At 50.0% G+C, this 21,379-nt stretch overlaps 1 protein-coding gene across 12 annotated transcripts in view; it reads left to right on the top strand.

Moving 5' to 3' along the window:
- BCL9 (BCL9 transcription coactivator) overlaps positions 1 to 21,379 on the top strand; it is an 83,046-nt gene that overhangs the window by 58,211 nt on the left and 3,456 nt on the right. For 4 of the 12 annotated variants that reach the window (XM_029946673.1, XM_029946664.1, XM_029946666.1 and 1 more), the window contains 8 exons: positions 3,965 to 4,099; positions 6,418 to 6,509; positions 10,817 to 11,107; positions 12,272 to 12,588; positions 13,789 to 13,978; positions 14,857 to 15,010; positions 17,583 to 19,824; positions 21,089 to 21,349. In XM_029946673.1, coding sequence (XP_029802533.1) covers positions 11,055 to 11,107; positions 12,272 to 12,588; positions 13,789 to 13,978; positions 14,857 to 15,010; positions 17,583 to 19,824; positions 21,089 to 21,349 — 3,217 coding nt within the window. In that variant the 5' untranslated portion in view covers positions 3,965 to 4,099; positions 6,418 to 6,509; positions 10,817 to 11,054. Of the gene's footprint in view, positions 1 to 6; positions 115 to 1,272; positions 1,289 to 3,964; positions 4,100 to 6,417; positions 6,510 to 7,911; positions 8,681 to 10,816; positions 11,108 to 12,271; positions 12,589 to 13,788; positions 13,979 to 14,856; positions 15,011 to 17,582; positions 19,825 to 21,088; positions 21,350 to 21,379 lie in introns of those variants that run through there. The other 8 variants (XM_029946672.1, XM_029946669.1, XM_029946665.1 and 5 more) reach the window with 8 other exon arrangements.

Raw genomic sequence — 21,379 nt, 5'->3', positions numbered from 1 at the left:
GCCGCCGCTGCCGCTGGCCCCGGCCCCGGCCCCCCGGGGCTGAGAGCCGCCCCGGACCAAAACCTCCTCCCCTGCTCCGCTCCTCCTCTCCCCTCCCCCACTCCCGCCTCGGGGGTAAGTGGCACCTCGGGGGGAGGGGGAGGGGAAGCACCAGAGCCAGGGGGGCGGTGGGGGGGCCGGGTCCGCGTCCGCGTGTTTTGAGCCGGTTTGGGGGCAGGGGCAGCCACAGCCGCGGAGAGCCGTGGAGGCTGCGGGGGGTGGGGGGGGAGGGGAGAAAAGGGGCGGGGGTCGAGGTTGCGGATTTAGTGAGTTGAGTCTGGAGAAACCTGTGGGGGAGGAGGAGGGACGTCCTTTGCCCACCGCGCACTGAGCAGTGGGGAGGAGACATCTCGATTTTTTAGAGGTTGTGTCCCAAGCAGTGCTTGGAGAGGCGAAATGAGGAGATGGGACGGTCCCAAGGTCCTGGGGTGGAGGGTCCAGGGAGGGGAGAGATGGAGAGCTAAATAAGGGAATTCGGGTTGAGTTTGGTGGGGTCTTTGAGACCCCGGAGATGGATAGAGAGGCAAAGGGGACTTTGCAGGCCAGTGACTTGTTGAAGGGTGAGGGGAAGTGAAAGCTAAGAAGCATGTGTGAGTAGGAGAGGGCTTCAGTAGGTGAGGTGGTGATGTCTAGGTCACTGAGTCATTGTGGGGGTCGTGGACACAACAGTGATTTCCAAAGTGGGGCTCTAGTCACTGACCTTTGAAAGTTGCAAAGACTATTTCGGATGTCACTGGTTAGTGTTGGGTGAGCTTGGTGAAATGGATATATCCTAAGGAAGACAACAGCGGGTTTGGTTGTAATGTTGGGAGGAAAGGGCCAGAGGCCTGTAAGGTTGCCGCTGGGGGCCTTACCTGAAGGCTCCCAAGCCTGAAGGAGGGGGTCTCAAGTCTGTCCTCCAAGGGCCCTGGTCTGTGCGGATTTAGAGCCTAAATTATAGACCATTTGGGGCCGAATCAACTTACTAGGCAAGGGAGAGAAATTGGCCTAAGTATCTCTTGGTGGAGAGAAACTCTAAGGTGGGATGGAATTGGTGCAAAGTTTGGCGTTGGTTAAGGCAACCATTGATTGATCCCTGGCAGGGACTTTAGTGGAAAGGGATTAGTGGCCGGGTAAAGAGATACATTTTGATCAGTGATATGTGGTGGATAACTAGCATCTGAAATGTTCAGCAATTAAGTGCTCGTTCTTAGACTAGAGATTTGGATTCCTGTGCACAGAACACAAAATGATGAGTCCGAAGTGGCAGGTAGGAAGGATGGGTAGTGAGAGATGGGGTCTGGGAGGGGCCAAAGGAGACCGGCAGCTAACAGTCATGCATGAATGAGTTAAGAACCTTTGACTCTTCATGGAGATTCTGCAACATGATTGCCCTGATGATTTGGGGGTTGTGGGTGTTTGGGGGTTTTTTTTGTTTTTTTTTTTTTTTGGTACTAGTGGTTTGGGAAATTTTAGCAAGAAATTAATGTTACCGTGAATACTGTTTTTTTCCTAAGTACAAATGTAAGAAAGACATTCTTACTAAATATTGAAAAAAGACCCAAGCTATTGGAGACAGAGATGAGTTAATAAAAGGACAAGTTAGATGATGTAAGGATGCTTTGAAGAATGAGGTTTCCAATAATAGGTGGTTTGTATAAAAAGAGAAAATCTAAGGCAAAGTTGGGGCAGGGGTGACGTTTCATAGTTTTAGGACCTATGGTTCCTATCTGTAATGGAACCATTATACTACTATTTTGTAGTAACAGTGTTGAATGTAAGATGATAATAGTTCCATAAGATACGGTAGGTTGGTAAGGAGGTGATTGACTAAAAGGTGAAGGAACTGTTCCACACTGTTCTCTTCTTAGAAGGCAAGTTGTATGTAACTTGGCTTTTGAGCTCAGGATCCGTGACCTTGATATTTAGATGACTAACATAGGTTAAAAAAAAAAAAAAGTACTTATGTACATTGGAATTTGTTCTCTGGGATATTTGCCCCATAGCCTTCAGAAATGTCTGCTGCTGTGAATCAAATGAAAATGCTCTCTGGTTTAGAGGCGGGGGGAAACATACAGAGGTTTCACAAGCATTGTAATCAACTAAATATTTGATCTTGGTGTCTTGGGGTAGTGGTTAGAACCATGAACTTGGAATCAGGAAGCTGGCTTCCCATTGACTTCTGTGACTTTGAACCAATCTCTCATAGTTATTCTCCAGTTTTCCCATTGACGAAATGGTGATACCACTGCCCTGACCACTCATACCACATTGGCAGTGCTTAACCAGTGAATGCCTATCTGCAAAATACCTTGAACGCTTCTGAGAATGAGAGATGATGTAACTCAACTTTTTTCTCACTTCTGAAAGACTGTTTTCTCAGGAACAGATCACGTTCAGCTCTTGGAACCATCAAGGCACCATAGTTGATCAGGGAACGAAAAGGAGTACCGTATACATCTATCTTGTTCTATCATCGGGGTTTTGGTTTTCTACTAATTTTGAAAAATGATACCTCTTCTCCATTTACTAGGAAGTTAGTCATAGTGATGACAATTGGAGAACATAAGGAAAGTCGGAATGTACATGGTGCAAATGCTCAGTAAGGCTGATGCCCACCCTAAAGTTGTGTGATCTTGGACAGGGTACTTGGCTTTGTGGTGGCTTAATTTTCTTCAACTATGAAATAACTTTGGTGGAATGATGTACTTGTCCTTCTGCCTTGGTGATTGTGCTGTTAGAATCTATAGAAACTTTATTTGTCCCAGAACAGCTTTATTTGTTCCTCACCTCCTATGTCCCACATACCCCTTTGGCAAGCTAATGAAGTATAGGACCTCTTTTGAGAACTGTGGTTTTTTTTTTTTTTTTAATTTATTTTTGAGAGACAGCACGAACAGGGTAGGGTCAGAGAGAGGGAGACACAGAAACCGAAGCAGGCTCCAGGCTCTGAGCTAGCTGTCAGCACAGAGCCCGACGCGGGGCTTGAACCCACGAACTGTGAGATCATGACCTGAGCCAAAGCTGGATGTTCACAACTGACTGAGCCACCCAGGCGCCCTGAGAACTGTGTTTTTAAAATGCATAAAATGAAACATGTAGACTTACAAATGACATGGAAACAATTATCAAAATGTTAAACAAGTATGTGCTTCTTTCTAACACCTTAAATAACAAAATGCAGCCTCAGGTCTAACCACACTGTAATTTCAAAATAGTGATGAGTGGGAATTTGTGTTGAAATATATGTAACAAGTATAGTATGACATGAAAATGTCCTGTGGTTTGTCCTGATGACAGTCACGGGGTTGCCAGTACCACTGGTCATTACCTCTCTTCACAGTTGAAGGCAGTGCTGACTTTTATTGAAGAGATGAGTGAGTAGGAAGGAAGATGGATGTTTTCCCCAGTAAGCCCGTGACTGCCACCAAGTCTCTCCATGGACCTCATGTGAGGCAGTGGGTCCCAGGTTAAGGACTTCTCCTCTGTCTAGACCAGCTGATTTTTGAAAATTAAATGATCTTACGGCCACTCGCTATTTAGGCTTTGCAGTATTTTTTCCGCATCTCCATCATGCCAAACACAAGGGCATAAAGAAGGTATGAAGTAAAAGTTCATTTTGTAGCCTGTTGGTGACTGTTCTCGCTTGTGGAGAAACGTAAAAACAAAAACTGGCCATGAGGCTTTCGTGTCCTGGTGGATTTGTTTTGCTAAACAACCCTGTCTTCAGCAGGACGATTTGGGCTGCACTGCTCCATCTCCTTGCTTTTTGAGTTTTAGAGGTTTGCCTTCCTTCTCCATTTTTGACCTAATTATTTTCTTACTACTCCCTCCAAACTTACTATTCCTTCCCTCTGTGTTGGCCACAGAGCGTTGGGGAGTGGGTGGTTTTCTTTGCAGTTAGTGTGAATTGGGGTATGAACGTCTCCATTCTTCTCATCCGTAGGACTGAATGTGGGACTAGCTGGTGTCACTCCACTTTGACCTAAAAATCCCCTTCTGTTTGGGAGGCAAAGATCATTCTGGGAAGCTTCTTCCATGTCCCAATGTAGAAGAGAGAGCAGCTTGGACATCTCAAAAGGTAAAGAACCTGATGATGAACACATCACTTTTGTGATTCAATCCGAGTATATTGGAGGTTTGTTTACATTTCTGTAGGGTCTCTTATACCTTCCACTTGTTCATTATGGTTCATTATGGCCACCAGTTCCCACGGCAAAGGTTGTCAAGTCAAATACAAGTCAGAACTGTCACCTTCTCCTTTTCTGTGAGCAGGGGCTTCTGCAATCGCTCACCTTGTGGGAAAGGCAGGTGGGGAGAAGTTTGACAGGTGTTTAGCGTGTCTTCATTGGTTTGTGTACATGCAAGCCGAAGGTAACAAAACTCAAGCCCCAAGCCCATTATAGTCCTTGGATCACCCAGTATTTATTGAGTTTCTCTTGGGCGTTGGGTGCTGAGATGCTGACTCTTTTCCTCAGGGGCCTCTGTGTCTCCACATTAACAGGGATACAGTTTATAAGTTATAACAGTGTTGTGCCACAGAGGCCACGCCTGGGGATGGTTGGGAATCCAGGAGAATTTCACAAAGAAGGGACATCTGTGCTGAAATTTTACTTTGGGTGGCCATCGTTCCGAATGATAGTTGAAGTTCCCTTTGGAATGTTTACATTTTGTCAGGACTCGTTTGTGTGGTAGAAATGTTTATTTGCTTGCCTGAGGTTTGTTAGCTTGAAGGAGAGTAGAGGCATTTTGACTCTTCGAGTATGGAAACTCACGTTAGTATTTTGTGTGGACCAAGATTTTCTGTACATGTTGTGTAGTTGGAAGAATGGTTCTTCCATTTGTGTACTTTTTCTGAGAGGAAGGCTGTTAGGAGTTGGCATGCCGAAGTCAAGAATGAGCTAGGAATGGAATCCTGCAGCCTTTTAGTTCCTCATTCTAAGTTTGATACTCTGCCTTTTTTGGAGCAGTGGTCATAGTGTAGACATGAAATTTGTTAAACATGACATCGTTGTAATAAACTTGACTTCTTAGAGCAGGACCATGGGAAAGGATTACTGGAGGAATTGAAATTGGAATGGTAGAGGTGATTCCAAGCTTGGTCAGCTTAACCTGTGAATTTCTTTAAATTTTTTTTAATGTTTTTTAATTTATTTTCGAGAGACAGAGAGAGACAGCACAAGCAGGGGAGGCTCAGAGAGAGAGAGGGAGACACAGAATCTGAAGACAGGCTCCAGGCTCTGAGCTGTCAGCACAGAGCCCGATGTGAGGATCCAACCCATGAACCACGAGATCATGACCTGAGCCAAAGTCGGACGCTTAGTCGACTGAGCTACCTAGGCGTCCCTAACCTGTGAATTTCTTTTCAATTTTGTGACCACCTTCCAGAGTCTCCTTTTAAAGATTCTGAAATTGTTTGGCCTTAGGACAGTCTGTAACTTGGTTCCTGCTTGCAATTTCAGAACTATAAAATTTGGGCAGAGGCGGGAGGCTCAGGGTTCTCATTCTGCTTTACAAGGACTAACATTGGAAATTGTCCTGCTTGACCAGTACCTTGTTTTATGGACTTTTCTAGCTCGAGGCAGCGTGGCACTGCGCACATAGTAGGCACTCAGTCAGAGGAAATCATCTGGCCAGGTTGTTCGGCCCCTGGTTCTCCCGGAAGTATGTGGACCGTCCTTGCCGATCGGTTGCAATGTAGAACCTGGTGGAGAGCAGGGAGGACCGTGGCCGGGTCACTCTGAGGCTTCGGCCACAAGTCTCCAGTTGTGTCTCCCCGCCTTCCCATCCAGCTCTCAGTTCTCCCTAATAACAAGCACTGGGCAGAAGCAAAAATGGGAGCAGTGTTTTTCTCCTACCAAATGCCCAGAAATTTACAAAGTAGAAACATTGATTTTTTGCTGTTAGTATTTCACCAGTCGCCAAAAAGAAAATGTGCAGTTGGGGAGGAGGCAAAGTCCCAAGGCCACAGGCCCTGAGATGTTTGCACATTGGATAATACACTCTTTAAAAAAATTGGAAGTTGAGTCCCTTTACCTGGGAGGTTGACAGTGGCCTCTCAGTCCAGTATTCTAGAATAAACAAGAAATCTCTTCTTCTCTTAAGGTATTCAGTGACAACATGATATAGTTGATTTTTTAAGAAGTCCATTTAGGGCCACCTGGATGGCTCAGTCAGTTAAGTGTCTGACTTTGGCTCAAGTCATGATCTCACGGTTGGGGAGTTCGAGCCCCGCATCAGGCTCTGTGCCGACAGCTGGGAACCTGGAGCGTGTTTCGGATTCTGTCTCCTCCTCTCTCTGCCCCTCCCCCACTCATGCTCTGTCTTTCAAAAATAAATAAATGTAAAATAATAATTTTTTAATCCGTTTAGAAATGTTTCTTCTTTATCCTCATCCAGGTGAGGGTCGCCTTTGAGAAAGGGGTTCCCGGACTCCCTCAGCTCCTCACCTCCAGGATGAGCACTGCGGTATCGTGACCCTTGGGGTTTTGGTGAGTAGCTTGATGGATAGCACTGGAGAACGTGGCTGACTTAGAAAGATGATCGTGGGGAGAAGCTTCAGCTTTTATTCAACAGACATTTTTTGAGCAGACACCACATGCCGGGTGCTGTAGTAAGTGCTGGGAACACAGAGGTGAACAAATCACTCTTGGTCCCCGCCGTCCCTTTCTGAAGGAGCAGTCCTGAAGCTGAGATTTCAGGCATTTAGCAAAAATATTCCGACTCCATACAGAGGGCTGTGGTAAGGGAGAGACGTGGCGAGAAAGACTGCCGTGTTTCTGGCATGAGCAGCTGGGTGGATGAAGGTACCATTGACCACAGTGTGGAAGCCTGAAGGGCAGGTCCTTTGGTGGGGGGAAGGGAAATTCCTCTCCCATGCAGAGAGCCAGTGAGGTGGCGGTTACCGGTGCAGCTCTGGAGGCATCAGCCGAGCTGGAGATGGGGAACTGGGAGGCGTTGGCACAGAGAGAGCTTCCAGAATGGGAAGAGAAGAGTGCCTTGGAACTCTGAGTTGTAGGGCTGAGTAGAGAAGGGGCGGCACGGGGTGCAGGTAAAGAGGGACTGGAAAAGCGGGAGGAAAACCGGGGAGGTGTGGCCGCGTGGAGACCTGGAGCAGAGAGTTTCAAGAAGCAAGTGATCAGTCGGCAGGCTAAGTAAGAGATGGGGTGAGATGAGGTTAGAGAAGCAGCCAGTGGCCACTTTAACCAACACAGCGGTATCTGTGATCAGGTGGGGCTGGAGGGCTGGAAGTCGGTTTAAAATGGTTAAAGGGTGAATGGCAAGTAAGGAAGTGAAGACCACATGTCTTGTCAAATCTGGAGAAACTTGGCTCTGAAAGGGTCTAAGGACATGCTAGATCCAGGCCTTGTTTTCCTGTGATTTTTTTTGGGTCTCTTTTCAATGCTGGAAGATGTACCACGTGTCTGAGTGGTGGCCAGAAAGATGCAGGAGAGAGTGGGGAAGGCCCACGGAGAGAGCGAGAGCTCACGGAAAGCTGGAAGGGTTGGGGCCCAGACCACTTGTGATGGGACTGACCTTTGAGGAAAAGTGGGCTATTTTCTCTGTTTTGATAACAGAAGGAGGGGACAGGTTCTGGGAACACAGGTTTGCAGTTTTGGTGGTGAGGACGTCGCATCCTGCCTGATGACGACTTTGCTCCTTGTTAAGTCCTTGGCAGGACCATGCCCTGAGGGAGGGGAGGGCAGGATGGAAGGGGACAGTTGGAGATGAACAAGGTATGAAGTGACGTTGGACAGGGTAAGTGAGTGAGCCTGCTAGAGAATGGTGGTCGTCGTAATAGTTCACTCAAATGCCGATGCCGTGTCGCCAAGCGCTCTATTCTGGGTGCTGTCTCACCTTGTCCCCCACATCCCCATCTTTTTTTTTTAATAGTTTATTTTCAAATTGGTTTCCATGTATCAGCCGGTGCCCCACGTCCCCATCTTGACAGTGACGAAGAACACAGCCAGGGGGCCTGGCCGAACACCAGCTCTCCCACTCACTAGGGTATGAATAACTCGTGGATGACTAAGTCAGGTATGACCCGACTCGGCAAATGGCTAACCATTTCAGAGCCTCAGTTTCCTCACCTCTCAAATAGGTGAGGGGTACCTGCCTCCTGGCACTGTTGGTCAATGACTTCACACGACCTTGCTCAAAAGAGTGCCTGAAAAATTTGAAATAGGAGCTAAGAAGAAAAGGGAGATACATTGAACGAGTAGGTCTTCAAATTGGGAGATTTGGATGTATCGGAGGAAAAAGTCTCTCTCTGGCTGTGATGAACCGTCTTCTGTGGAAGATCTTTCCAGTCCTTTGGGTAAACAGCTGAGCACCACCTGCAAGTGTAGGAGCCAGAGAGCCATATTGTGGTCTTTGGAGCTACGTGATGAGACTCTTGGCAGACCCTTTTGCCCAGCAAAGGCTAGGGTGACTGACTTCAACGACTCCCCTGATGAGGGGGTTGAAAACCAGGGATTTTGTTCTCTGTCACTCAGGGAGTCCCCGTGCTCGCTTCAGCCTTCGTGCTGTCTCTCTACCCAGAAGGTCATGGTGAGGAGCAGGGGAGACCCGACTGCAAACCTGGGCAGAAGCCATGTGCACCATTCCCGTGTGGTTCCTCCATTCACCTGTGAAATGCCTGTCGATCAAGATTGAGCAACTTGTGAGAATAAGAAACTGTCTTTAGGATTACTCTGAAGATAAATGTGTTGTATGCTCACGGTATTATTATGAGAAATCATTTTTGCTCCCAGTTCATCAGAAATGCCTGTCAGATTAGGGTGCCTGGGTGGCTCAGTCAGTTAAACATCCAACTTCAGCTCATGTCATGATCTCGAAGTTCAGGAGTTCGAGCCCCGCATTGGGCTCTGTGCTGACAGCTCACAGCCTAGAGCCTGCTTCCAATTCCATGTCTCCCTCTCTCTCTGCTCTTCCCTCATTTGCACTCTGTCTCTCTCAAAAATAAATAAACATTAAAAAAATTTTTTTAAACAATATGCCTGGCAGATTGAGGCAATTTGATATTTGTAATGTGTTTTGAGTCCCTCTAGAAAAGAATGCACCACAAATGCCAGGGGTTTCTGTTCTGGGAGGAGCAGAGTACGGCAGCCAGGGTCCAACCACACCTCAGTACCTCGTGCCGAGTGTTCTAGACAAGCCAAAGAACTTTAAAACAAGATTCTCGTCTTCAAAGAGCATAGTCTTCATAGGGAGATAAAACATACATGTAGGGCTGTTCAGTATGACATATGATGGAGTGTAGGATTGTGATGCAGACAGAAAGTACCGGAAGTTAACACACGGATGCGGGGACTGTCTAGGTGGTAACTACTTTTCTGTTCCTGAGGTAAATGTTTTTTGATGGCTTTGCCTGTGCAAAGCTCAGTTGCTACTTGTGTCTTACCAGGGATTCCTGATGTTTAGTAAGAGGTTACAAAATGGTTTATGATCACATATGTCATACTTGACAACCACAATCACTTGTAGAGTTCAGATTGGAAAAAAAAAAAGCTAAAGGTGGTAAGGGCTAAAAACACAATCTTAGATCCAATCAAGACCAAAATGTTTTGGGGATGCTTTGCCCCCCGAGGTCAGCATAGAAACATTCCCTAACATTTTATTCTAGTTCTCTTCTCTGACTTCTTCATTTAAAAAGAAAAAAAAATTACACTGAGAACTTCCATAAATTCCTCTTTAGCATCTCAGGTAAAATCGCTGGGACTATTGCACATTTTCAGAGGAGGAAACAGACATTTAATACTTGACAGTGATCAGACTCAGTGCCAAGACCTGTAACACAACTCCCGATCTTTGGTCCAGTTTGGGAGTCTCACAAAGTGTGTGTAAGCGGTAACACCTGAGCTACTTCTGACTCCTTGTGGTTCTTCAGCCATGAGTCCCACACCTTACATCCTTCTGTCTCTGTCCCAGGCCCCTTGGCCAAGCTGTCAGAAGGTTGGGAGGGAGTAGAGGGGACAGCGGTTACCAGAAAACCAGGTCAGAACTTTCAGTGGCTGAAAGTGTATCTTGGTTCCTTGAACCGGACTAGGCTTCCTGAAGTAAAGGGCTTTCTCATTTGCTCTCTGGATAGGTTTGGGAATATTTTCTTGACCTTTATGCTTCAAATTAGCCTTGCAAATTGGCTCAAAAACTACCTAAGCTTTCAAAGATGTTCTTTTACCTTCAACATTATGGGTCATTCCCATGCTTAGCCATGCCTGCGATCCCTGTCATTAAATAGCAAGAACCCAGCACACACCCTTGGCATAATTTAATAGAAAGAGCATGGAAGGCGGGGGGCAGAACTGATTGTATTTGGTACTGTTCTCAGCAGCCGATTTGGGGAGGACCTCCTCCAACATCTCCCCACCCCGAGGCCCTAAGAATATAAACATAGCTTAATTTGTTTCATGGATTGAAATCAGGATGGGTTTGCTACATCTCAGTGCTGCCGTTTGCCATCAGAGGCAAAACACTGGATAGTTGCTGTGGATTTGGAGGACCCTGTGGGTTCAAAGCATTCTTTTGGAAAAGAAGAGAAACCCACGTTTTTGACAGGTTTGCATCTGGAAGTAGAGAGATGTAAGGGGGCCTACATGGCCAAAGATGAAATGTGTTTCTTGTGTGCTTGCCAGAAGGTCCTGTCACTCTCTTTAGCTGCCTTCGCACTAGCGCCACCCCTCCTTCAAGCCCATTAGAAGCTGAGGAGTGGGGTACCTGCCGGTCTAGTTGGCTAGACTTTAACCTTGATCCTGTCGTGAGGGTGTCTTATGTCTTTCTGCTTGGCCTTTTCTCGTAGTGCGCCCTGGAGATGCGAGATTTTCCTTGGGGAGCACGAGGCACACACCCAGAGAATGCTGGAGCTGCAAGAGGACAGGACCCACTTCCAGAGCCGAGAAAAACCAAGAGGAAAAAGGCATACAGGTGGCCAGCGCTAGGGGCCGCCGCCACTGCCCTCCGCAGCTGCTCCGGCTGCCGCCCGAGAGGAACTCGGTGACCCATCCCCGTCTGTGACTGCACGCTCAGGAGCTCAATCAATGCATTCCAGTAACCCTAAAGTGAGGAACTCTCCATCAGGAAACACACAGAGGTAAGGGCCAGGGCCTGCCCGGCTGCCCCCTGGGGGTGGCACGCACGGACCGAGAACCCTGCTCGAGCTAGCAGAGGAGGCTCGAGTGGGGAAAGGAAGAGAACGCAGAGGAGTAGATAATGAAAGAGTAATGAACAGGCTGCAGGTTTCCGCTGGTGTTCTCTTGCCCATTATTCCCGGGCTGCACCTCTCTGCACCCCCTCCCCGCTCACCAGAGCGCAGACGAGAGGACCTGAGAGCCTCCCCGCCCCCCAGCACGATGCATTAACCTTGGCAAGTGAGGAAACCCAGGTCTGGACTGTTGAGGAGGCCTGGGGTCTTAGGACTAAAATACCAGCCCCCAGCCTGAAGCTTTCTCCTCTGTTCCACAGTACTTAAATTGCCACTTTTTTTTTAAAGTTAATTTCTTTATTTTGAGAAAGAGAGAGCACGCATAAGCAGGGGAGAGGCAAAGAGAGGGAGAGAGGGGATCCGAGAGACCATCCCAGGCAGGCTCTGCCATAAGAGTCTGATGCGGAGCTCAACCCACAAACAGTGAGATCACGACCTGAGCCGAAACCGAGAATCGGATGCTCAGCCGATTGAGCTCCCCGCTCACCGCCCCACCGCCGGGCCCCTTAAGTGGGTATTTAAAGGAATTTTCTCCTCCTTCCTCGGGGCACTGGTTAGCTCTTCTCTGGCGTGCGACACTGCTTGTTTGAGGGTTTCCTCTCGCACTCCCCAGGTCCTGCTCGTATTTTCCAGCAGGGAAGTTAAGCTAGGCTCTCGTCACAGCTGCTGGTGTCATCAGCCGGGGGGTGGGCCGTATTTTGATCTTAACGATGCCTGTTTGTTTACTCTGGGCTGGTCTTCCTGTGCGAGTCACTTCTGTATGTACATAGAAACCGTTGTCCTTTATTGACAGAAGCCCTAGAGATGAGTCCCCATGTGACTCTGGGGTTCCCGGGACCTGGCAGAGCACTCTGCCCGCTCCTCCTCTCTTGTCGATAGCTCCGAGATGAGAGGGGGGTCGGAGGGAGCAAGGAAGGAGCTGGGCTGACAGGTGGGGTAGTCATTTAGTCCTCTGCTGTCTTCTTGACCCATTTCTAGAAACTGCTTCTCCCCGATTTGGGCTGCCCAGCTGTATCCGGCATCTGATCTCTCTCTATCGTTTGTCTTTTTTAGTAGCCCTAAGTCAAAGCAGGAGGTGATGGTGCGTCCCCCTACAGTGATGTCCCCATCTGGAACCCCCCAGCTGGATTCCAAACTCTCCAATCAGGGTAAACAGGGGGGCTCAGCCAGCCAATCCCAGCCATCCCCCTGTGACTCCAAGAGTGGGGGCCATACCCCTAAAGCACCCCCTGGCCCAGGTGGGAGCATGGGGCTGAAGAATGGGGCTGGAAATGGTGCCAAGGGCAAGGGGAAAAGGGAGCGAAGTATTTCCGCCGACTCCTTTGATCAGAGAGATCCCGGGACTCCAAACGATGCCTCTGACATTAAAGGTATGTCTATAAGATCTTTGAGACTCAGAGGGAAGTAGGTGTCCCCAAGGGAAGGCCTCCACCGTGGGTGGAGAGCCCAATAGCAGCCAAGTGGGGAGAGTAGGTATCGGACTCAGGACTCATTAAGAGGGAACTGTTTCTTCTCATTTTCCTACTAACTGAAGAACCATCTGGAACCACTTTGTTGAGGAGTCTGGAACCACTTTGTTGAGGAGCCCTTGCCCTGCAGGATGCAGGTGTTTTGGGGGGTTATGGTAGGACGCTCCGTGGTCCTGAGCACGCTCTCATGGATGTTTCTGGCCTCCACACTGTTGATGCTCCAGCATCAAACCGGCAGCTCTAGCCTGTCAATGCCAGTGGCCCACACTTGGGCCGAGTTCCTGGCGACTCTTCCCTTTCTCTGTCAGATTCACCCTCTAAGACTTGGGTTCTGTGCTCTCTGGCCCCCACCTCCCCACAGGGGGCAAGCCCTGGCACTGGTGCAGGTTGGTCCTGGCTGATTTCCCTGTCACAGGATGAGCTGCTGCGTTGGGGAAAGCTAGGGGAGGCCTCACGGTAGAGCAAGCCCGGAGGACAGGGGACCAGGGCCTGTGGCTTCGGTGGTTTTCCCTCCTAGTGTGTAGCCTCGAATCCTAACTGTAGGCCAGAGCCTGAAGTTAGCATTCCAGGAGAGGACGTGTGAGCCCCCTGCCCAAATTAGAGATGAAAACCTGGTGATTGTCCTTTCGTTCCTTCCCTGGGTGTTCGTGGGGAAGCCTGTCGTGAGTGCCCGCTGGGTGCTGGGGGAGCCACGGTCAGCAAGACAGATGCAGGTGCTGCCCCCGAGGATTTGGGTGCACCCAGACGGCACGTCATTAAACAATGACAGTAACGTTGGATAAATGCCAAAATCCGAGCATGTGCCCAGCTATGGGTTCAACCCACACAGGCCTCCAGTCCAAGAGGTTCCAAAAAGGTTTCCAAGGAGGAGGGATGTTTGCGCTCTTGTCTGAAGGATGCGCACTAGAGAAGTAAGGAGGTGGGGGGGAGTTCTTTGTAAATTCATCATTTTGGGAGAAACCCAAAAGAATTTTTAAAAGAACAGGTCTCCTCTTAGCAAGGTACTTCCTCCTTGAAATTCTCAAGGTGGGCTTGTGCTGTGTACATGCTGGCAGAAGAAGTTTTATCCTATCTGTGACACAGATCTTTTCGTCCTTTTAGAATGTAATTCTGCTGACCACATCAAGTCCCAGGATTCCCAGCACACGCCACACTCGATGACCCCGTCAAATGCTACGGCCCCCAGGTCTTCCACCCCTTCCCATGGCCAGACTACTGCCCCAGAGCCCACACCTGCTCAGAAGACTCCTGCCAAAGTGGTGTATGTGTTTTCTACTGAGATGGCCAATAAGTAAGTTAATGGCCGTGTGTTGCTGTTGTGATGGCTTGTGTGTTTGGACACCTAACTGCTTATCCCCACTGAGGGTTACTCCTTTTTGTTCACCCCACTTGTGTTCCGATCACTTAAAGTTAACAGTACAGAAAGAGGTAAAATAAAATAAAATACTAAACCTCCCTGCCTTCTCTCCCCAGAGGCAACCACTGATGATACTTTAGCTTTCCTTCCAGAAATTTCTTATGCTTAGAGTACATATCTAGGTCTTTTTTTAAACATAAAAGAGATTAATTACACAACATACACTTTGCTGTGATTTAGCATTCTTTTTTAAATAACACAAGTAATACAGGTCTATCTTAGAATAATTAGAAAATATAAATAACTACAAAGAAAAATATGTCTGGAGTTCATAGAGGTAACTACGGTCAATGTTTTGGGACCTGTGTCTCTGGGAGATGGACCAGTAGATTTGTTACTTATTTAATTGATAAAAAATGTAAATAGACCTTATATACAAAGTGAATTTTGACACCTTAGCATATCATTAGGTGTTGTGAGATTTCATAATCGTCATTGGGATTCTGAACTGAGATTCCATAAAAACACCCCTACCACAGGACATTGGTTTGAAGGAGAAAATCTTGGGTTTTGTAAATGCCTCTTTTGAGATTTGCTGATGGCTGTCGTTAGATTTCGGAAGTCCGGTGGTACATGATAGACAGAAATAATGAAAACCTGTGTTTCTCGAGTCTCATTTCAACATTTCCAATGGCTCTTTGCGGAACCACCCCCTTCCCCTTGTGCGAGTGCGGTCGGGGGTTAGTGTTTCAGAATTACAGATAGTGCCATAGAAGCAGGTGCTAGTGTGTGCGTGTCTCTCGTCTCTGCAGAGCTGCCGAAGCGGTGTTGAAGGGCCAGGTTGAAACTATCGTCACTTTCCACATCCAGAACATCTCTAACAGCAAGACAGAGCGAAGCACAGCCCCTCCGGTAGGCCATTCTGGAAGTGGAGTGTGGTTTAAAGGCCCTGCAGCAGCTGCACAGGTGGGAGATGGTGAATGTCCTTGGCAGGGAGGTCATGTTGCTGGTGTCTCGTCCTGGCGTTGTGTGGCCTTGGGCGATTACACTGTACCTTTTCTGTCAGCCTGCTGGCCTACTGATGGGTTACTGGGAGAGAAAGACACAGGATAAAAACGGAGTTATTGGAGCTTGTAGATTTCCTTCATGTTAACCATCTCTGGGAAAAGCTGAATTCAGACCCTGTGTACAGGGCAGGGTTCTTAAAAACTAAAAAACGTTCTTGAGTTAGTTGCCGAACAGAAAAGGAATAACTAAAGGCACATCCTGGAGCACATGCCAATAATAACCGTAGTTTGAGTCTCCGTGACTTTCAGAATGATCCTGATGTATTTCAGAGTGAAAGGACCATTGAATGCTTTTAATCGCTGCTATTTCCAAAATTCTAATGAGTGTTCGTCAGTTTCCTGTCTGGAACTTCAGTGCCTGATGCAAACCACATGAGAAGGAGCGCACAGTGGTTGCTTCCGCACAGCGTTCCAAACGGAACCCAGTTATGTCTTGGGACCGGTGTCGCCAAGGCATCGCACTGAGTGCCGTGGGGACACTAAGAGGTTCAAGACACAGTCCTTGCTTTCAGGAAGCCTAAGAGCTCATGCTGGGTTGGGTCTTCCACATGGGAACAGTTCAGTGACATTGAATGACTCGGGACAATTCAAGATAAAATACATGATGTTTTTGCCAATGGCATCTTTCAACGAAGCCCCTCTCCATTGACATAGCAGAGCTTGGGCTTTGCTAGATGTAGAAAAGGCATTTCGCATTCCTCGTACATCTCTGCTAGTCATGGGCAGAGGTGGACATACATTATATTTAAAATGTATATGTAGTTTAACTTATACTTTGTACACACATATATATGATATTTAAGGTTTACATTATGTTAGAACGCACAGGGTGCATCACAGTGCAAACTAATATTTGATCAGTTGGATGACAGTCTGTACCAGAGTTTTCACCTCCCACCTCCACCTTCTCTGGTACTAAAAGGAGTTGGTACTGGGAATGATCAGACTGCCCTTGCTCCAAATCTAAAATCGCAAGGGGTGGCACCTGCGTGCTTCCTCTGTCCTGGTCACGTGACCCAGAGTTAGTGCCCACCCCCCAGCAAACACACAAAAGCTGGCCACCAAAGCTTAAAATGGCACCCAAAGGAAGGTGAAGGTGACCTCCGCACGCCAGTGAGGGTGGTGGGCAAGTGGAGGACACCCAGAGTGCAGAGAGCCGGGCAGGGTGAGCCGGCCTTACCCCAGCCGGTGTCTGTGCAGACATATGTGTGTGCCTACCTGCAAGCGAAACATTTACAGACAGGGTCCTAGAATTTGAGCACTCGACGGCAGTCTGTGTGCTTATGCAACACAAACTGTTCCATGCAGAGACACACGTGATGAGTCGTGTACAAATTCGCACACAGGGAACCATTCCAGAGAGTCAGTGGGTAGGTAAGGAACAGCCTTAGGGCTTTGGGAACGCAGACTGGATTAAGTGAACAAGGAGGAACAAAGGAACATCAAAAACGGCATCACGAGGCTCCCTGGAGCCCGGCAAAAGGTCCCCGAGATGGGGTCTGTAGGCAGGGCACTTCGGGTCTCCTTTAGTTCCTCTGGCAGGGCCAAGGTGTAGGCCCACAGCACACACGTGCCTCCCAGGCGCCAACGGCACCCGGGTCCCCTGGGGCAGGTGAGTGTGCTTTCCCCCAGGATTTGGTGTAGCGTTGGTACCTGGTAAATAATAATGAGGCTGCCATCCAGCCTATAAAAAGGGCGGTCCCTTGTCTATTGGAAAGAACAGATGAAGAGACACCCTGAGCTAGATAGCGTCAGATGTCTCCATGCTTCCTGCCTACGGATTATCTTACTGCAGTCGATGTACAAATTCTTATCGAATATGGAATCAGTGGTCACCAACTGAAAACAGAAACCAGAGCTGTCAGGCCCCCTGGAAACCCTGGGAGAGGAGGCCTTAGGTAGCCACTGTGCCAGGGGAGCCACTGACACGGAGCGGCCTTCCCTGTGTCCTCCGGCCAGGTGAGCACAGAGCCGAGAGTGACAAGCACTTTCTCTTCCAGTTGAAACCGTCAGGCCTTCTTGATTGACACTGAGAAGTCTGCATACCCCGTTGTACTTTCGGGGAAAAGAAAAAGGTGTTAGGTACAGCCTCCCACACACCAAGAAACTAATCTCTCTTTGAATCAGAAACACACAGTACATGTGATATCAAACCTGTTCCTCGAAATAGATACTCAAATGTATTCGCTTTGGCAGAGCAGCTCTCTCCTGGCATGCCTGTGAAGTTATTGAAACCCAACCTTCAGCAAGGGAAAAGGGGATGCTATTTGACAGTAAGGCGAAAGAAAAAAAAAGAAAAACAATCCGAACAGCTCCGCGTCCAGAGTGGGGTTGTACGCAGCCAGTTCCCACGCCGGACGTCAGGGCCTATTGATGTGACTGGGACAGATCCTTTAGGACAGGTCTTGCCTTTTTAGTTGCCTTTCTGTACAACTTAACCAATGATTTTTTACAATCTTGTTTGTCTTCAGAACACACAGGTCTCTGCCCTTCGGAATGACCCGAAGCCCCTCCCACCACAGCCCTCAGCTCCTGCCAGCCAGGACCAGAATTCTTCCCAGAGCACCAGGCTGCAGCCGACCCCGCCCGTTCCGGCACCAGCACCCAAGCCTGCGGCGCCCCCACGTCCCCTGGACCGGGACAGTCCTGGCGTAGAAAACAAACTGGTCCCTTCCGTGGGCAGCCCTGCTGGCTCCACGCCTCTGCCCCCGGATGGTACTGGGCCGAACTCGACACCCAACAACCGAGCAGTGACCCCTGTCTCCCAGGGGAGCAATAGCTCTTCAGCGGACCCCAAAGCCCCTCCACCTCCACCAGCGTCCAGCGGAGAGCCCCCCACCCTGGGAGAGAACCCCGATGGACTGTCTCAGGAGCAGCTGGAGCACCGAGAGCGCTCCTTACAAACGCTCCGTGACATCCAACGCATGCTCTTCCCCGACGAGAAAGAGTTCACAGGAGGACAAAGTGGGGGACCCCAGCAGAATCCTGGGGTATTAGATGGACCTCAGAAGAAACCAGAAGGGCCGATACAGGCCATGATGGCTCAATCCCAAAGCCTAGGGAAGGGGCCCGGGCCCCGGACAGATGTGGGAGCTCCCTTTGGCCCTCAAGGACATAGAGATGTGCCCTTCTCTCCAGACGAGATGGTTCCACCTTCCATGAACTCCCAGTCAGGGCCCATGGGACCCGACCACCTGGACCACATGACCCCTGAGCAGATAGCTTGGCTAAAGCTGCAGCAGGAGTTTTACGAGGAGAAGAGGAGGAAGCAGGAGCATGCTGTCGTGCAGCAGTGCTCCCTCCAGGACATGATGGTCCATCAGCATGGGCCGAGGGGCGTGGGCCGAGGGCCTCCCCCTCCGTACCAGATGGCCCCCGGCGAGGGCTGGGGGCCAGGCGGTGCAGAGCCCTTTGCTGATGGGATCAGCATGCCCCATTCTCTGCCCCCGAGGGGCATGGCTCCTCACCCCAACATGCCAGCGAGCCAGATGCGCCTCCCTGGGTTTGCGGGAATGATAAACTCTGAAATGGAGGGGCCGAACGTCCCCAACCCAGCGTCCCGACCAGGTCTCTCTGGAGTCAGTTGGCCAGACGATGTGCCAAAAATCGCGGACGGTCGAAACTTCCCGCCTGGCCAGGCTGTCTTCAGCGGTCCTGGCCGAGGGGAACGCTTCCCCAACCCCCAAGGGTTGTCTGAAGAGATGTTTCAGCAGCAGCTGGCAGAGAAGCAGCTGGGTATCCCCCCGGGGATGAGCATGGAAGGCATCCGGCCCGGCATGGACATGAATAGGATGGTCCCGGGCTCCCAGCGCCACATGGAGCCCGGGAGTAATCCCATTTTCCCTCGAATACCCGTCGAGGGCCCTCTGAGTCCCTCGAGGGGTGACTTCCCGAAAGGGATGCCCCCACAGATGGGCCCGGGTCGGGAACTCGAGTTTGGGATGGTTCCTGGCGGGATGAAGGGAGATGTTGGTCTGAACGTCAACATAGGAGCCAACCCTCAGATGATACCTCAGAAGATGAGAGAGGCCGGGGCGGGCCCTGAGGAGATGATGAAATTACGCCCAGGTGGCGCGGACATGCTGCCTGTTCAGCAGAAGATGATGCCCCTGCCATTTGGGGAGCACCCCCAGCAAGAGTATGGCATGGGCCCCAGGCCCTTTCTTCCCATGTCTCAGGGTCCGGGCAGCACCAGCGGCTTGCGGAATCTCAGAGAACCAATCGGGCCCGACCAAAGGACTAACAGCCGGCTCAGTCATATGCCACCGCTACCTCTGAACCCTTCCAGTAACCCCACTGGCCTCAACACGGCTCCGCCAGTGCAGCGTGGCCTGGGGCGGAAGCCCTTGGATATATCTGTGGCGGGCAGCCAGGTACATTCCCCAGGCGTTAACCCTCTGAAGTCTCCCACGATGCGCCAAGTCCAGTCACCGATGCTGGGCTCGCCCTCGGGGAACCTCAAGTCCCCCCAGACCCCGTCGCAGCTGGCAGGCATGCTGGCAGGCCCAGCTGCTGCCGCTTCCATTAAGTCCCCCCCTGTCCTGGGGTCTGCTGCTGCTTCGCCTGTGCACCTCAAGTCTCCGTCACTTCCTGCCCCGTCACCTGGATGGACCTCCTCTCCAAAACCTCCCCTTCAGAGTCCCGGAATCCCTCCAAACCATAAAGCACCCCTCACCATGGCCTCCCCAGCCATGCTGGGCAGTGTAGAGTCAGGTCAGTATGCTTGCGTCCTCACCGTCGCACCTCGTGGCCAGAGATGGCAAAAGCCTGATTCACATGCTTTAAGGAAGCTGGTGTCCTTACTTGATGATGCAGCCGGTGCTCAGAGAGACGTTTTCGAGCTCTGCTCAGCAGGGGCCTTTGCCGAGGCCAGCATGTTTGTGGCCAGGCCCATAATTGGTACCTCCACAGGGTTAGGCACAAGCGTCCCATCCTGGCAGAGAAACACGGCTCTCAGTGCAGAACATGCATGTCAGATGGGACTGTTAGAAGGAAGAGGGGGAAGCCGGGACGTGGGTGTCCTTTCGCAGAATGATTTACATTTGCACAGTGAACACAGCAGTGAAAGACAGTACCTTAAAGGTGGGTCAATGTGGCTGCTTTAAACGCTAGGCCCGCCCATTTGAAGGGGCTGCCCTCGTGTCCCCAGCCTCTAGGTATCATCCTAGGCAGGAAGGGGAGGCTGGTGCGAGACCTGAGTGGTTCTCATAAATACGTGGTGGGCACTGAAGCAGTTACCCAAATCTCTCTGGTAGACTGCTGTTCTCACCGATCAGTTGCAATTTGCCAGCATTTTCTTCCCAGGAGAAGCTCTCCCTGATGATGGTGGTTTTGTGAGTGGGACCAGAGGGGGTCAGTGGACGATGAGCACTGAGGTGTAAATACTAGGTCCGTGTTGTCTGTGCTTGAGAAACACTAGGCTCTGAATAAGATAAAAAGCGTATACAGTGTGTTAAAGCATCTCTCTCAGTTGGCTAGCGGGTCCCAAAAGCAGTGGAATGGCCCCCGCAGAACTTCTGTGCTCAGACACCTTGGTTGTGGAAGTTAATCAAGAGCAGGTGTAGGGTTGGTACCTGGGGTCGGATAGTGAGTCTGGCTCCACCGCAGACGAGATGCCAGAGTTGAATTTCGAGTTGTGACTGGCAAGGGAAAGACCCGCTTGCTTCATGCTCTTTTCAGTGAACTAGCCGTCTGTAAGCCATGTTCTTCCCAGGCTTGAAGTTCTGTTTCTGAGGCATTCTTGGTGCATTTGTCCTCACATCTGCTGATTCGTCACTTCCGTATTACGCTGCGGTCTGCCCTCTGCTCACACACAGGTCTTGACTTGAAGATTGATGATTCGCGTCTTGGGTCTGATAACACTGTCCTGTTTGTCTGTCGCATTCCTGGCCTTGCTAGTTCATAATGATAGGCCCGGTAGCCTTCAAGAGGAATCTCATTCCCTGCCCGGTTTTTGTTGTGTTTTGCTTTCTTCCAGGTGGCCCCCCACCTCCTACTGCCAGCCAGTCTGCCTCTGTGAATATCCCCGGAAGTCTTCCCTCTAGTACACCCTACACCATGCCTCCAGAGCCAACCCTTTCCCAGAACCCGCTGTCTATTATGATGTCTCGAATGTCCAAGTTCGCGATGCCCAGTTCCACCCCTTTATACCACGACGCCATCAAGACTGTGGCCAGCTCCGATGACGACTCCCCTCCGGCTCGCTCTCCCAACTTGCCATCAATGAATAATATGCCAGGTAAGCAGGCAGGAAGCTTGGGTGCGGAGC

Source organism: Suricata suricatta, chromosome 8 (genome assembly GCF_006229205.1).
Source record: "Suricata suricatta isolate VVHF042 chromosome 8, meerkat_22Aug2017_6uvM2_HiC, whole genome shotgun sequence".
Lineage (NCBI taxonomy): Eukaryota > Metazoa > Chordata > Mammalia > Carnivora > Herpestidae > Suricata > Suricata suricatta.
The sequence above is the reverse complement of the archived record's forward strand: the minus strand, read 5'-3'. Positions and strand labels throughout refer to the sequence as shown.